Source organism: Mustela erminea, chromosome 9 (assembly GCF_009829155.1).
Source record: "Mustela erminea isolate mMusErm1 chromosome 9, mMusErm1.Pri, whole genome shotgun sequence".
In the NCBI taxonomy this organism is placed as follows: Eukaryota; Metazoa; Chordata; class Mammalia; order Carnivora; family Mustelidae; genus Mustela; species Mustela erminea.
In genome coordinates this window covers 61,895,042-61,909,045 of record NC_045622.1, presented here as the reverse complement: position 1 = coordinate 61,909,045, position 14,004 = coordinate 61,895,042, and the positions used below count along the sequence as shown (strand labels likewise).

The following is a 14,004-nucleotide window of genomic DNA, read 5'->3' as shown; positions in this document are numbered from 1 at the left end:
GGTCAACCAGGAAATAAAAGAAGAATTGAAAAAAATCATGGAAACAAATGACAATGAAAATACAACAGTTCAAAATCTGTGGGACACAACAAAGGCAGTCCTGAGAGGAAAATATATAGCGGTACAAGCCTTTCTCAAGAAACAAGAAAGGTCTCAGGTACACAACCTAACCCTACACCTAAAGGAGCTGGAGAAAGAACAAGAAAGAAACCCTAAGCCAAGCAGGAGAAGAGAAATCATAAAGATCAGAGCAGAAATCAATGAAATAGAAACCAAAAAGACAATAGAGCAAATCAACAAAACTAGGAGCTGGTTCTTTGAAAGAATTAATAAAATTGATAAACCCCTGGCCAGACTTATCAAAAAGAAAACAGAAAGGACCCAAATAAATAAAATCATGAATGAAAGAGGAGAGATCACAACTAACACTAAAGAAATACAAACTATTATAAGAATATACTATGAGCAACTCTACGCCAACAAATTTGACAATCTGGAAGAAATGGATGCATTCCTAGAAACATATAAACTACCACAACTGAACAAGGAAGAAGTAGAAAGCCTGAACAGACCCATAACCAGTAAGGAGATTGAAACAGTCATTAAAAATCTCCAAACAAACAAAAGCCCAGGGCCAGACGGCTTCCCGGGGGAATTCTACCAAACATTTAAAGAAGAACTAATTCCTATTCTCCTGAAACTGTTCCAAAAAATAGAAATGGAAGGAAAACTTCCAAACTCATTTTATGAGGCCAGCATCACCTTGATCCCCAAACCAGACAAGGATCCCATCAAAAAAGAGAGCTATAGACCAATATCCCTGATGAACACAGATGCGAAAATTCTCAACAAAATACTAGCCAATAGGATTCAACAGTACATTAAAAGGATTATTCACCACGACCAAGTGGGATTTATTCCAGGGCTGCAAGGTTGGTTCAACATCCGCAAATCAGTCAATGTGATACAACACAACAATAAAAGAAAGAACAAGAACCATATGATACTCTCAATAGATGCTGAAAAAGCATTTGACAAAGTACAGCATCCCTTCCTGATCAAAACTCTTCAAAGTGTAGGGATAGAGGGCACATACCTCAATATCATCAAAGCCATCTATGAAAAACCCACCGCAAATATCATTCTCAATGGAGAAAAACTGAAAGCTTTTCCACTAAGGAATGTCCTTAGCGGCAGGGATGTCCATTATCATCACTGCTATTCAACATAGTACTAGAGGTCCTAGCCTCAGCAATCAGACAACAAAAGGAAATTAAAGGCATCCAAATCGGCAAAGAAGGAGTCAAATTATCCCTCTTCGTAGATGATATGATACTATATGTGGAAAACCCAAAAGACTCCACTCCAAAACTGCTAGAACTTATACAGGAATTCAGTAAAGTGTCAGGATATAAAATCAATGCACAGAAATCAGTTGCATTTCTCTACACCAACAGCAAGACAGAAGAAAGAGAAATTAAGGAGTCTATCCCATTTACAATTGCACCCAAAACCATAAGATACCTAGGAATAAACCTAACCAAAGAGGCACAGAATCTATACTCAGAAAACTATAAAGTACTCATGAAAGAAACTGAGGAAGACACAAAGAAATGGAAAAATGTTCCATGCTCCTGGATTGGAAGAATAAATATTGTGAAAATATCTATGCTACCTAAAGCAATCTACACATTTAATGCAATTCCTATCAAAGTACCATCCATCTTTTTCAAAGAAATGGAACAAATAATTCTAAAATTTATATGGAACCAGAAAAGACCTCGAATAGCCAAACTGATATTGAAAAAGAAAGCCAACATTGGTGGCATCACAATTCCGGACTTCAAGCTCTATTACAAAGCTGTCATCATCAAGACAGCATGGTACTGGCACAAAAACAGACACATAGATCAATGGAACAGAATAGAGAGCCCAGAAATAGACCCTCAACTCTATGGTCAACTAATCTTCGACAAAGCAGGAAAGAATGTCCAATGGAAAAAAGACAGCCTCTTCAATAAATGGTGCTGGGAAAATTGGACAGCCACATGCAGAAAAATGAAATTGGACCATTTCCTTACACCACACACAAAAATAGACTCAAAATGGATGAAGCACCTCAATGTGCGAAAGGAATCCATCAAAATCCTTGAGGAGAACACAGGCAGCAACCTCTTCGACCTCAGCTGCAGCAACACCTTCCTAGGAACAACACCAAAGGCAAGGGAAACAAGGGCAAAAATGAACTATTGGGATTTCATCAAGATCAAAAGCTTTTGCACAGCAAAGGAAACAGTTAACAAAATCAAAAGACAACTGACAGAATGGGAGAAGATATTTGCAAACGACATATCAGATAAAGGACTAGTGTCCAGAATCTATAAAGAACTTAGCAAACTCAACACCCAAAGAACAAATAATCCAATCAAGAAATGGGCAGAGGACATGAACAGACATTTCTGCAAAGAAGACATCCAGATGGCCAACAGACACATGAAAAAGTGCTCCATATCACTTGGCATCAGGGAAATACAAATCAAAACCACAATGAGATATCACCTCACATCAGTCAGAATGGCTAAAATCAATAAGTCAGGAAATGACAGATGCTGGCGAGGATGCGGAGAAAGGGGAACCCTCCTACACTGTTTGTGGGAATGCAAGCTGGTGCAGCCACTCTGGAAAACAGCATGGAGGTTCCTCAAAGTGTTGAAAATAGAACTGCCCTATGACCCAGCAATTGCACTACTGGGTATTTACCCTAAAGATACAAAGGGGCACGTGCACCCGAATGTTTATAGCAGCAATGTCCACAATAGCCAAACTATGGAAAGAACCTAGATGTCCATCAACAGATGAATGGATCAAGAAGATGTGGTATATATACACAATGGAATACTATGCAGCCATCAAAAGAAATGAAATCTTGGGGCGCCTGGGTGGCTCAGTGGGTTAAGCCGCTGCCTTCGGCTCAGGTCATGATCTCAGGGTCCTGGGATCGAGTCCCGCATCGGGCTCTCTGCTCAGCAGGGAGCCTGCGTCCTCCTCTCTCTCTCTGCCTGCCTCTCTGCCTACTTGTGATCTCTCTCTGTCAAATAAATAAATAAAAATCTTTTAAAAAAAAAAAGAAAAAAAGAAAAAAAAGAAATGAAATCCTGCCATTTGCGACAACATGGATGGAACTAGAGCGTATCATGCTTAGCGAAATAAGTCAAGCAGAGAAAGACAACTATCATATGATCTCCCTGATATGAGGAAGTGGTGATGCAACATGGGGGCTTAAGTGGGTAGGAGAAGAATCAATGAAACAATATGGGATTGGGAGGGAGACAAACCATAAGTGACTCTTAATCTCACAAAACAAACTGAGGGTTGCTGGGGGGAGGGGGTTTGGGAGAAGGGGGTGGGATTATGGACATTGGGGAGGGTATGTGCTTTGGTGAATGCTGTGAAGTGTGTAAACCTGGTGATTCACAGACCTGTACCCCTGGGGATAAAAATATATGTTTATAAAAAATAAAAATTTAAAAATAAAAAAAAATTTAAAAAAGAACATCTATAATAGAAGGAATAAAATTTGGAGTAAATAAAAAACACAATAGGAAATATGGAAATATTTGAGTGATAAAATGTATAAATATTGTTGAACAATAAAATAATCATATTAGTATTGACATTAAAGAAGAAATGGGGGTAAATTTAGTAACGCATATACAAACAGTTATAATATTTTTCATATAAAAAGAAATAAACATTGACAGGAAAATATAACATTGAGTAATTTCAGTCCAGAACTCTCAGAAAAATATTTGTCTGTCCTTGTATCAAATACTTGATTTTTACAAAGATTTTCTCAAACCTGTTGTTTTATAGGACCAGCTAAAATTGCTTAACAGTGGCCACCAGATCCTCAAATAAGCAATGATTTTAAATTCATTTTAATAGAAAAATACTAAGAGTATGCAAATTTCCACTTTTCTCTGGATTTAAATTAAAGAATGTGCATATATGCTTGCATATACTTTACACTCTAGATTCTGCTTCCCAAGAAGAAAATAGGGATGGTATGGTTAGTTTCTTGAATTCTCCTCAGGCCCAGAATATATGAATCTTTTTCTCTTAAAGAAAGATTGGAAATTAAAAGACAGTCACAGTATTGTATATGACTACAAAAAAAAAAAAAAAGTCCCATGGTATCTCATTGTGTGTAGAGATAATAGAGTCAGCTGTGGCCAAGGAGAACCCTAGGGATGATCCCAGGTGCATCAGTTCTCAGGGCCTCATCTCTCAAGAACCTCTCAGAATAAGGTTCATTTCACTTTGGTGTTCCAAAGTATTTAACTCATCCAAGAATACAGCCCGAGTTTGGAATGGAATCCACTGAAAAATTCATTGCAATGTATCCAGCTGTTAGAAGAGAGGGTTGAGAATCACTGGAATCCAATACCCAACTCTGGATCTACACCTGGGATCTCTGGATCTCATTTTTCTGTACTCTGTGTGAGGTACCCTCCCATGTAGTTCCATGCATCTCCAAAACAAATTCACCCCATGTCTCTAGGTAAGAAGAAGGAAGAAAGAAGATTCTGAAGGAATAAAGTCTCTAGAACCAGAAATTTTGTGTCTATCTTGGGAGAAGGGTCACATCCCTATTTTTTATAACCCACAGCCTATTTGGGAGAAGAGACTTTTCTTCTTCTCTCTTCTCTAGAATCTCAGTCTTAGAAGTCTTGCTACTGGACTGTTTTTGAGGGAGTCAGTTTATATGCTGATTGGTGCAAGGAACCAAAAGATCCATTGTCTCTAAAACTAGCTACCCCTTTTCAACTCCCAAAATCTTCCTTAACTCCGACCTTTTATCTTTCAGTATCTCTCTCAGTATTCCCACACTGTCTGGGTGATACCCACTGGACTCACAGTGCACTTCCTAGGTTGCATGACACAACTTCTTGCAATGTGCTGCTCATTTTTTAGGAGGTGAGAAGGAGCTAGAGCTCAGTGAGTGCTAATGCTGGGTGTGTGGCCACTCCCTGCCCCAGTACCTTAGTACTCAGGTAGCTATCAGATTACATATATCCTCTCAGGTGCTAGGAAGAAAGAAAATAGGATTGCATATTGAGAATATATTCCACCAGAAGAACTACCACTGATATACTCTCATCCATACTAGTGGTCCAAGTGATCATCCTTTTTGTTTTCCTTCCGATTGGTCACAGGATATCCCCATTCCAAGCTGGACCACAGTATTAGCTATGCCATCTGAATTTCATACTATGCCTTAAATAGGACAACCAACACTTAGGAGTGTTTTAGTGCCTGTGTGTGTGTGAATGGGATTGTGTGTTAAGGAGAAATTTGTTCATTGCTGCATGCAGTTATTCAGTTATTCATTCATCCATTCAGTGAACATTTCTTGGAAAGTTACTATATGCCCGGTAATGCAGACATATGGGTTGAGATAGAATTTTTACCCTGAAGAAACTTATAGCCTAGTCAGAAGACAGGATTGTAAATAAGCAATCATGTATAAGTTGACAAATCCTTTTATTATTACTATAGTATATAATATATCAAATATTTTTATTAAAAATAAATAATTTATTATTTATTATAATAAATCAAATATGTATTATTGTATATATATATCAAAATTCACCAAATTGTACAAATGAAATATGCATAGTTCATTGCAAGCATATTTACCATGATGAAGGAGTGAAAAAATGCACTTATCAAAAATTATTGGAAAATGAGTTGTATCATTTTCAATGTATCATTGTGGCTACTATAGTTACAGACCTTATCAGTGGTCCTCTTGTATATTCTCTTTACACTGTATCTAAAGAAAAGATAGTTCTCATTTAATTTTGCCAATTCTTCAAATCATTCCCTGACTCTGTCTTCCTGGTTTCTTAAAGACCAATAGACTCTACTATAGGTTCAGGCTGGACCCATTTCATTTCTGTGTGGATGATAATTCAAAAATAGGAAACTCACTGTTAACTTGTGGTCCTGCAATCAAGTTGTACTTGGCAGCACATGAGCCAGTGGTCCAGCCACAACTGATCTGACCACATTTTTTCTATACTGCCAGCTAGATGTAGAGACTAATGTGTGAAAACAATCCTTTCTATGTTTGCGGGCTTTGATTTCTATGTCAAGATAGCTGTGCCAGGGAGCGCCTGGGTGGCTCAGTGGGTCAAAGCCTCTCCTTTGGCTCAGGTTATGATCCCAGGGTCCTGGGATCAAGCCCCACATTGGGCTCCCTGCTCATCAGGGAGCCTGCTTCCCTTCCTCTCTCTCTCTGTCTGCCTCTCTGCCCACTTGTGATCTCTGTCAAATAAATAAATAAAATCTTAAAAAAAAAAAAAAAAGGTAACTGTGCCAGGGAGCTAGATGTGCTACCTGTTCTCAAATCATTCTGAAGGTCAATTCTAAGACTAGTACTTCAACCTTCTTTTTTTTTCCTTTTTTAAGATTTTATTTATTTATTTGACAGAGACCACAAGTAGGCAGAGAGGCAGACAGAGAGAGAGGGAGGAAGCAGGCTCACTGCTGAGCAGAGAGCCAATGTGGGGCTCTATCTCAGGACCCTGAGATCATGACCTGAGCCAAAGGCAGAGGCTTAACCCACTGAGCCACAGGTGCCCCTCAACCCTTCTTTTTTTTTAACATTGCAATTTTAATTGTTTTATATTCCAAGATTCATTGTTTATGCACCACACCCAGTGCTCCATGCAATACGTCCCCTCCTTAAAACCCACCACCAGGCTCACCCATCTCCCCATCTCCCTCCCCTCCTAACCTTCAGTTTGTTTCTCAGAATCCACAGTTTCTCATGGTTTGTCTCGCCCTCCGATTTCCCCTAATTTACTTTTTCTTTTCTTTTCCTAATGTCATCCATGTTATTCCTTATGCTCCACAAGTAAGTGAAACCATATGATAATTGACTTTCTCTGTTTGATTTATTTTACTCAGCATAATCTCCTCCAGTCCAGTCCATGTTTCTACAAAAGTTGGGTATTCATCTTTTCTGATGGCTGTGTAATATTCAATTATATATATGGACCACATCTTCTTTATCTATTCATCTCTTGAAGGGCATCTCAGCTCTTGCCACAGTTTGGTTATTGTGACCATTGCTGCTATGAAGATTGAGGTATATGTGGCCTTTCTTTTCACTACATCTGTATCTTTGGGGTAATTTCCCAGTAGTGCAATTGCAGGGTCATAGGGTAGCTCTCTTTTTTAATTTTTTGAGGACTCTCCACACTGTTTCCCAAAATGGCTGCACTAACTTGCATTCCTACCAACAGTTTGAGAGGGTTCCCATTCCTCCACATCCTCTCCAACACTTGCTGCTTCCTGTCCTGTTGATTTTGGCTGTTCAAACTGGTATAAGGTGGTATATCTATGTGGTTTTGATTTTAATTTCACTGATGGATAGTAATGATGAACCTTTTTTCATGTGTCTGTTCATGTCTTCTGCCCATTTCTTTTACATGATTATCTGTTTTGTGTGTGCTGAGTTTGAGGAGTTCGTTAGAGATCTTGGATATCAGCCCTTTGCCTGTAGTGTCATTTTTTAATATCCTCTCCCATTCCCTGGGTTTCTTCTTTGTTTAGTTTCCTTGTTTTATTTCCTTTTCTGTGCAGAAGCTTTTGATCTTGATGAAGTCCCAAAGTTCACTTTCACTTTTGCCTTTGGAGATGTGTCTTGAAAGAAGTTGCTGTGGCCAATGTCAAAGAGGTTACTGCTTATGTTCTCCTCTAGGATCTTGATAGATCCCTGCTTCACACTGAGGTCTTACATCCATGTCGAGTTTATCTCTATGTATGATATGAGAGAATGATGGTTGAGTTTCATTCTTCTATACATAGCCAATTGGATTCACTATCTAATTCTCCCAGCACCATTTATTGAAGAGACTGTCTTTTTGCCACCAGATATTTTTTCTGCTTTGTCGAAGATTATTTGAACATAACCCTCTCAGGGATAGAAGACTCCAGCCACAAGTGCCAACCATTTGCCCATGTCCCCAGCTACATTCTCTAATTTCTTTCTCTATTAGCTTATATCCAGCCATGTTATTCCTTGCTTGTTCCTGATGTACAGTAATATATAAACTGAATAGTATTTCTGCCTGAGTACAAAGCATTGGACCAGAACCTGATTTCCTACTGATTCACCTACACATCTCATTGGATTCTATGAAACAAACAGCAGCGTGAATGAGCTCAAACACTAGTTGCACCAGAAAAGACACTGCCATTGTGCAGACAGCTATTATGGTGCCATTTTATCTCCACAAAGGGTTGTCCTTTGTTCCATAGTGTGTGGTGTTACCCAAGTCTGGTCTTGTCTCCAACATCTTGGCTCAGAAGTGATGAGGGCCCATTATGTCTTAATCTTCCACATTGCCATCAAGCCTTGATTCTCTGACACTGTAAACAATTTAGAAAAGTACTAGGACTGTGGATTATTACATGATCTAAATGGTTTCTTAAAATTCCCTTCCTACTAGGAAGGATGACAAAGGATCCCTTGTAAACAGAAAGGAAAAGATAATTATTGCTTCTGCTCCTTGATGAAAGTCAAAATCTGCTGACTGAGAAAATAAACTAGGAAAAAGAAAAACCTGGGCTTTTTACTAAAGGCAGAACTCATCATGTTTTCTCAAATCCATATAATATGTTGGCATCCTTTTTCAAATAGTTTCAGTAAGAATTAGGTATGGAATTTTTAGAAAATCAAGTGTCTTAAATGCTTCCAAGAATGTTTTCAGTCAAATACTTTTGTTCTTGCAATGAGATCTTTGCTTTCAGGATTTGATTTTCCATTATAGTCAACTTCTGATTGCCCTAGTTATGCTAATGTGTAGGCAGAAATAAACATCAATGGGCACAGAAAACCAAACCTATGTGACTGAATTTATCTTGCTGGGCCTTTCTTCAGATCGGCAGATACAGATCCTCCTGTTTGTGGTGTTTCTCATCATCTACCTGATAACTCTGTTGGGAAATCTTCTCATCATAATGCTAACTCATATCGACTCTCGACTTCAAACACCAATGTACTTCTTCCTTAAAAACTTGTCATTTACTGATCTCTGTTTCTCTACAACAATCATCCCCCAGATGTTATTCCATTTGCTAGTAATGAGAAAAACCATTTCCTTTGCTGGGTGTTCAATTCAGATGATTTTTTTCCTAGTAGCTGGGTGTACAGAAAGTTCCCTCCTAGCAGTGATGTCCTATGACCGCTATGTGGCTGTCTGTAAGCCCCTTTACTACTCCATGCTCATGACCCAGAGGGTGTGTATACAGCTGAGCATAGGGTCCTGGGCCACTGGAGCATTTGTATCTCTGGTAGACACAACATTTACTTTATGTCTGTCATACCACGGACAGAACATAATTAATCATTATTTTTGTGAACCTCCTGCACTCCTGAAGTTGGCTTCAGAAGAAACCTACAAAGCTGAGATTGCCATCTTTGCAATGGGTGTGGTAATTCTCCTTGGTCCTCTTTCCCTCATCCTTTTCTCCTATTGGAATATTATTTCCACTGTGATTCAGATACAGTCAGGAGAGGGGAGGATCAAGGTCTTTTCTACTTGTGGTTCTCATCTCATCGTTGTTGTCTTCTTCTATGGCTCAACAATATTTACCTACATGCGTCCAAATTCCAAGAACATAAGTGAAGGGGATAAGGTGATCTCTGTGTTCTACTCAGTCATAACATCCATGATGAACCCATTCATTTATAGCCTGAGAAACAAGGATGTGAAGAAGGCATTTATGAAAGTATTTGGAAGATAAACCCTCTCAGAGACAATAATCTTTATATTGATGTACAGCTGTGGGAATGAAGACATTCCAAACTGATTCAACATTTTTAACAGCTTTCTCTCTGAACTATCTCTAGGCTGATACATCAATAAGGGTCATGCGTGTACTCTTGTGCATCTAGAATGTTTTTAATTTGTCAACTGTATCTTGTTCAAGTTTCTTCTCTGTGGCTATAGCTTGCTTGCCTCATAAAAGCTTTTTTGCTACCACATTACATATAATATAAATTATATTTATGTATCATTTTATATTAATATTTTTATATACCAAAGAGGATCTTCATTTATACTGCATTACTGATTCACTAATCCATTTTCACCCAGAGATAGTACTTTTGGTTCTAAACTCCATTGCTTCTTGTCAGCCTCATCCCATGCTAACTTCTACAAGTCATCCACAGATGCTGGATCAATGGAAATTCGTAGTGTTTCTACAATTCTTCTAAATAACTCTTCTAAATACAATTCTTCTAAAAATTCTTCTAAATTCTATAATTTCCTGTAAAAAATCAATTTTTTTACCTTAAAAGTCTAACATGGAACCCTCTTTCTTGTTTTGTTTTGTTTGGGGGGGATGTTTTGTTTTGCTGTAGAGTCCCAAAATAGTGCTATAGTCGATTCAACTACACATGGGGGAGCTACTGGCTTAGACAATAATGTGTGGGATCTCATAGTCCAACATACATCATTCACATACCACACACTCCTTCTCTCCAAGAACAATTGTTGGGTTGAAGGAACGAGAATTAAGAAGCAACGTGCCTACATCAGAACTCTCTTATCAGAAATGTCTGTGACACCAATACACCACAGCTGTTCCTTCCTCAGACTTGCTCATCCCTCTTCTGCAGGTTTGATTGTGCCAGTATCCATTAAGTTCTCCTTTTTGGAAAGTGGAAAAGGATGGCTGACATATGAGAAGCAATCCCAGAAGATGTAACTTGTTCTGTGGGATTAAATGGCCCCTTTAGCTTTTTAAAGAACTGCTATAACCACAGTTTTGGCAAAAGCACTACTGGTAATGCTTGTGGATACTCACTGATGTTCAGCGTGTGCACTGCCCCTCCCTTGGAAGAAAATCCACTGTTGTGCTCTACCCTCAGCTAAATCTTTACCTGTAAGTATTAAGTGGAATTGACCCAACTCTTCTTTGGCATGTAGAAACACTACCAATTTCCTTGCCTGGCAGCAGAGCGTGTGAGCCATAAAAAAATGTAGCTGGGGGCCATCAAATTTCTGTCCATTCCCCCACCCCCATGATTGTCTCTTTCTCCTGGCAGAAGTCCTATGACACAGACATGTACCACTTGTACTTCATTTCCCAGACTTAAAATATCCCCTGATTGCCACACCCCATCTTCCTTAGAGCTTCTTGTAGGGATTCTTGTCATATAGAAGAATGCTGATGACAATAGCCAAACCTCCTTTTATCTTTTACCAAGAGAAATTTCAACTTGGAGTTCTGCTATCACTTCATGACCATCTATAAACAAAGTAATTATGGATGAAGTTTGGCGGGAGCCAGAGAAAGTGAGAAGACCTTGATGAAAATCAAGCTTGCAAGTATTGCATGGAGCACTGGGTGTGGTGCAAAAAGAATGAATTCTGTTATGCTGAAAAAAAATTTTAAAAAAATCAAGCTTGCCACACAGGTCTGGCTGCTCCAGCTTCACTGTCCCTGGCTTGTTCTGGGTATCCAGCACTGGTCATTCTGTGTCATGATGTCCCTGCTGAATTGAATGCATTGTGTGCAGAATGATTCTGCATGGGAGAATAAATGTATGCAATAATAGATTCATTAGGCAGTTGTGAGTTGTATTATTTTCAGATTATATGTATCAGCATGATCTTATACAAGGAAACAAAAAACTGATCTTGTACTACAGATTCTTTGAGAAGCTATGATGTAAATGTAAGCATTTATATTTTTTAATTGAAGTATAGCTGACATACAATATTATATTAGTTTCAGGTGTACAACATAATGATTTGATATTTATATACATTACATAATGCTCACCACAATAAATGTAGATATCATCTGCCACCTGACAGTTATTATAGTATTGTTGGCTAGATTCCTATGCTGTACTTTACACTTCATGACTTAGTGATTTTATAACCGAATGTTTGTACCCCTTTATCCCTTTCACCAATTTCATCTCCCCTACCCTCTTCCATTTGGCAATCACTAGTTTTTTCTCTGTATTTATGAGTCTGTCTCTCTCTCATTTTATTTGTTTTGTTTCTTAATTTCCACATATAGGTAAAATCATATGGTATTTGTCTTTTTTTTGTCTAACTTATTTTACTTGGCATAATATACTGTAGGTCCATTCATGTCATTGCAAATGGCAAGATTCCATTTTTTATGGCATAGTAATATTCCATTGTATACATACACTACATCTTCTTTATAAACTCATCTATTGATGGGCACTTAGGTTGTTTCCATATTTTTTTTATTTTTTTAATTTCTTTTCAGCATAACAGTATTCATTGTTTTTTCACCACAACCAGTGCTCCATGTTTCCATATTTTGACTAAATAATGCTGCAATGAACATAAGGGTACATATATCTTTCCAAATTAGTGTTTTTATTTTCTTCATTTAACTACCCAGAAGTGGAATTGAATGACATCTACTTTTAGATATCCTGCTGGTTCATGGCCATTCAGAAGCTCAGTTTATCATTTCCTCTTCACTTGTTATTAAGCAAAAGGGAAGTTATATATCACATAATCAGAATGATCATTGGGAAAGTGGCCATGGATCACTTTGAGTTATGTAAAAACTATGCAATGGACCTCATTATGGAACTGGTGGAGTCAACAAGGTAAGAAAACACAGATACTGATATATACTTTTAAATGAAAACATCAGTCTTTGGCTGTATGCCAGACTATCAATGGCTATGTGGGAGCAGCTAGGCGAATAATAGCATGTGAGAAACTAACAAGCTACTAAAGCCACCATATTCTGGGAACTACCCTTGTCCTCTACAGAAAATAGTTTTTCAGGTTGTTGTTTTTTTTAACTTTTATTGTGTTATGTTAGTCACCATAAAGACATCATTAATCTTTTCTGAGTGTTCCAAGATTCATTGTTTATGTACAACATGCAGTGCTCCATGCAATTCATGCCCTCCTTAACACCCATCACCAGGCTCACCCATTGCCCCCACTCCTCTCCCCTCTAAAACCCTCAGTTTGTTTCTTGGAATCCACAGTCTCATGGTTTTTCTCCCCCTCCAATGTCCCCCTCTTTACTTTTCCTTTCCTTCTCCTAGCATCCTCCATGTTATATGATTGTTACTTCTGTATTAAATCAATATATATAATAATAATAATTATATATAATATAATAATATAATAATATATATAATATATATTATCTATATGTGTGAGTTGATTTAATAAGGGAATGCAAGCTAAGGTATTGAAATCAATGTGTGAGCTGATTATATATATATGTATTATATATAATATATATAATGTATATATATACATTATATATGTATATGTATATACATGTATAATAATGTATCTATACATTAATATATATACACATACATATACATATACACATATATATGTATTATTTATGTTATATTATATATATTATATATGTATATTGTATATGTGTATGTGTATATGTATATATGTATATATATTATATATATTAATACATGTAATACATGTATTACATAATACATGTATATATACATATATATAATCATATATATACTATATATAATCAACTCACACATTGATTTCAATACCTCAGCTTGCATTTCCTTATTCAATGAACACCTAATTTGTTAACTTAATATTTATTGTGACCTCTTCTGTGTGCTGAATATACAGCAATAAATAAAGTTGAAAATTCCTCTTATCTGAAAAACAATCTGAGAGGTTTGAAGTGGCGGGGGGGGGGGGGGGTGGGAGGTCGGGATACCACGTGGTGGGTATTATAGAGGGCATGGATTGCATGGAGCACTGGGTGTGGTGAAAAAATAATGATACTGTTATGCTGAAAATAAATAAATGAAAAAAATTCCTCTTATCATAGAACTTACGTTTTAGAAGAGGATGATAAAATATAAGTAAAGCATATGTCTGATGGTAGCAAGTTGTTATGAGAGAATGAAAG

The 14,004-nt window shown here is 37.4% G+C and overlaps 1 protein-coding gene across 1 annotated transcript; it reads left to right on the top strand.

Annotated features, from left to right (window-relative positions):
• The first annotated feature begins 8,898 nt into the window (after positions 1-8,898).
• Positions 8,899-9,822, top strand: LOC116600155 (olfactory receptor 2D3-like). The gene has a single exon (XM_032360276.1). The coding sequence runs from the start codon at positions 8,899-8,901 to the stop codon at positions 9,820-9,822; it is 924 nt and encodes a 307-aa protein (XP_032216167.1).
• The last annotated feature ends 4,182 nt before the right edge of the window (positions 9,823-14,004 follow it).

Excerpts from the sequence above, each read along its gene's own strand:
- LOC116600155 (XM_032360276.1), top strand. The coding sequence starts at position 8,899 with ATGGGCACAGAAAACCAAACCTATGTGACTGAATTTATCTTGCTGGGC.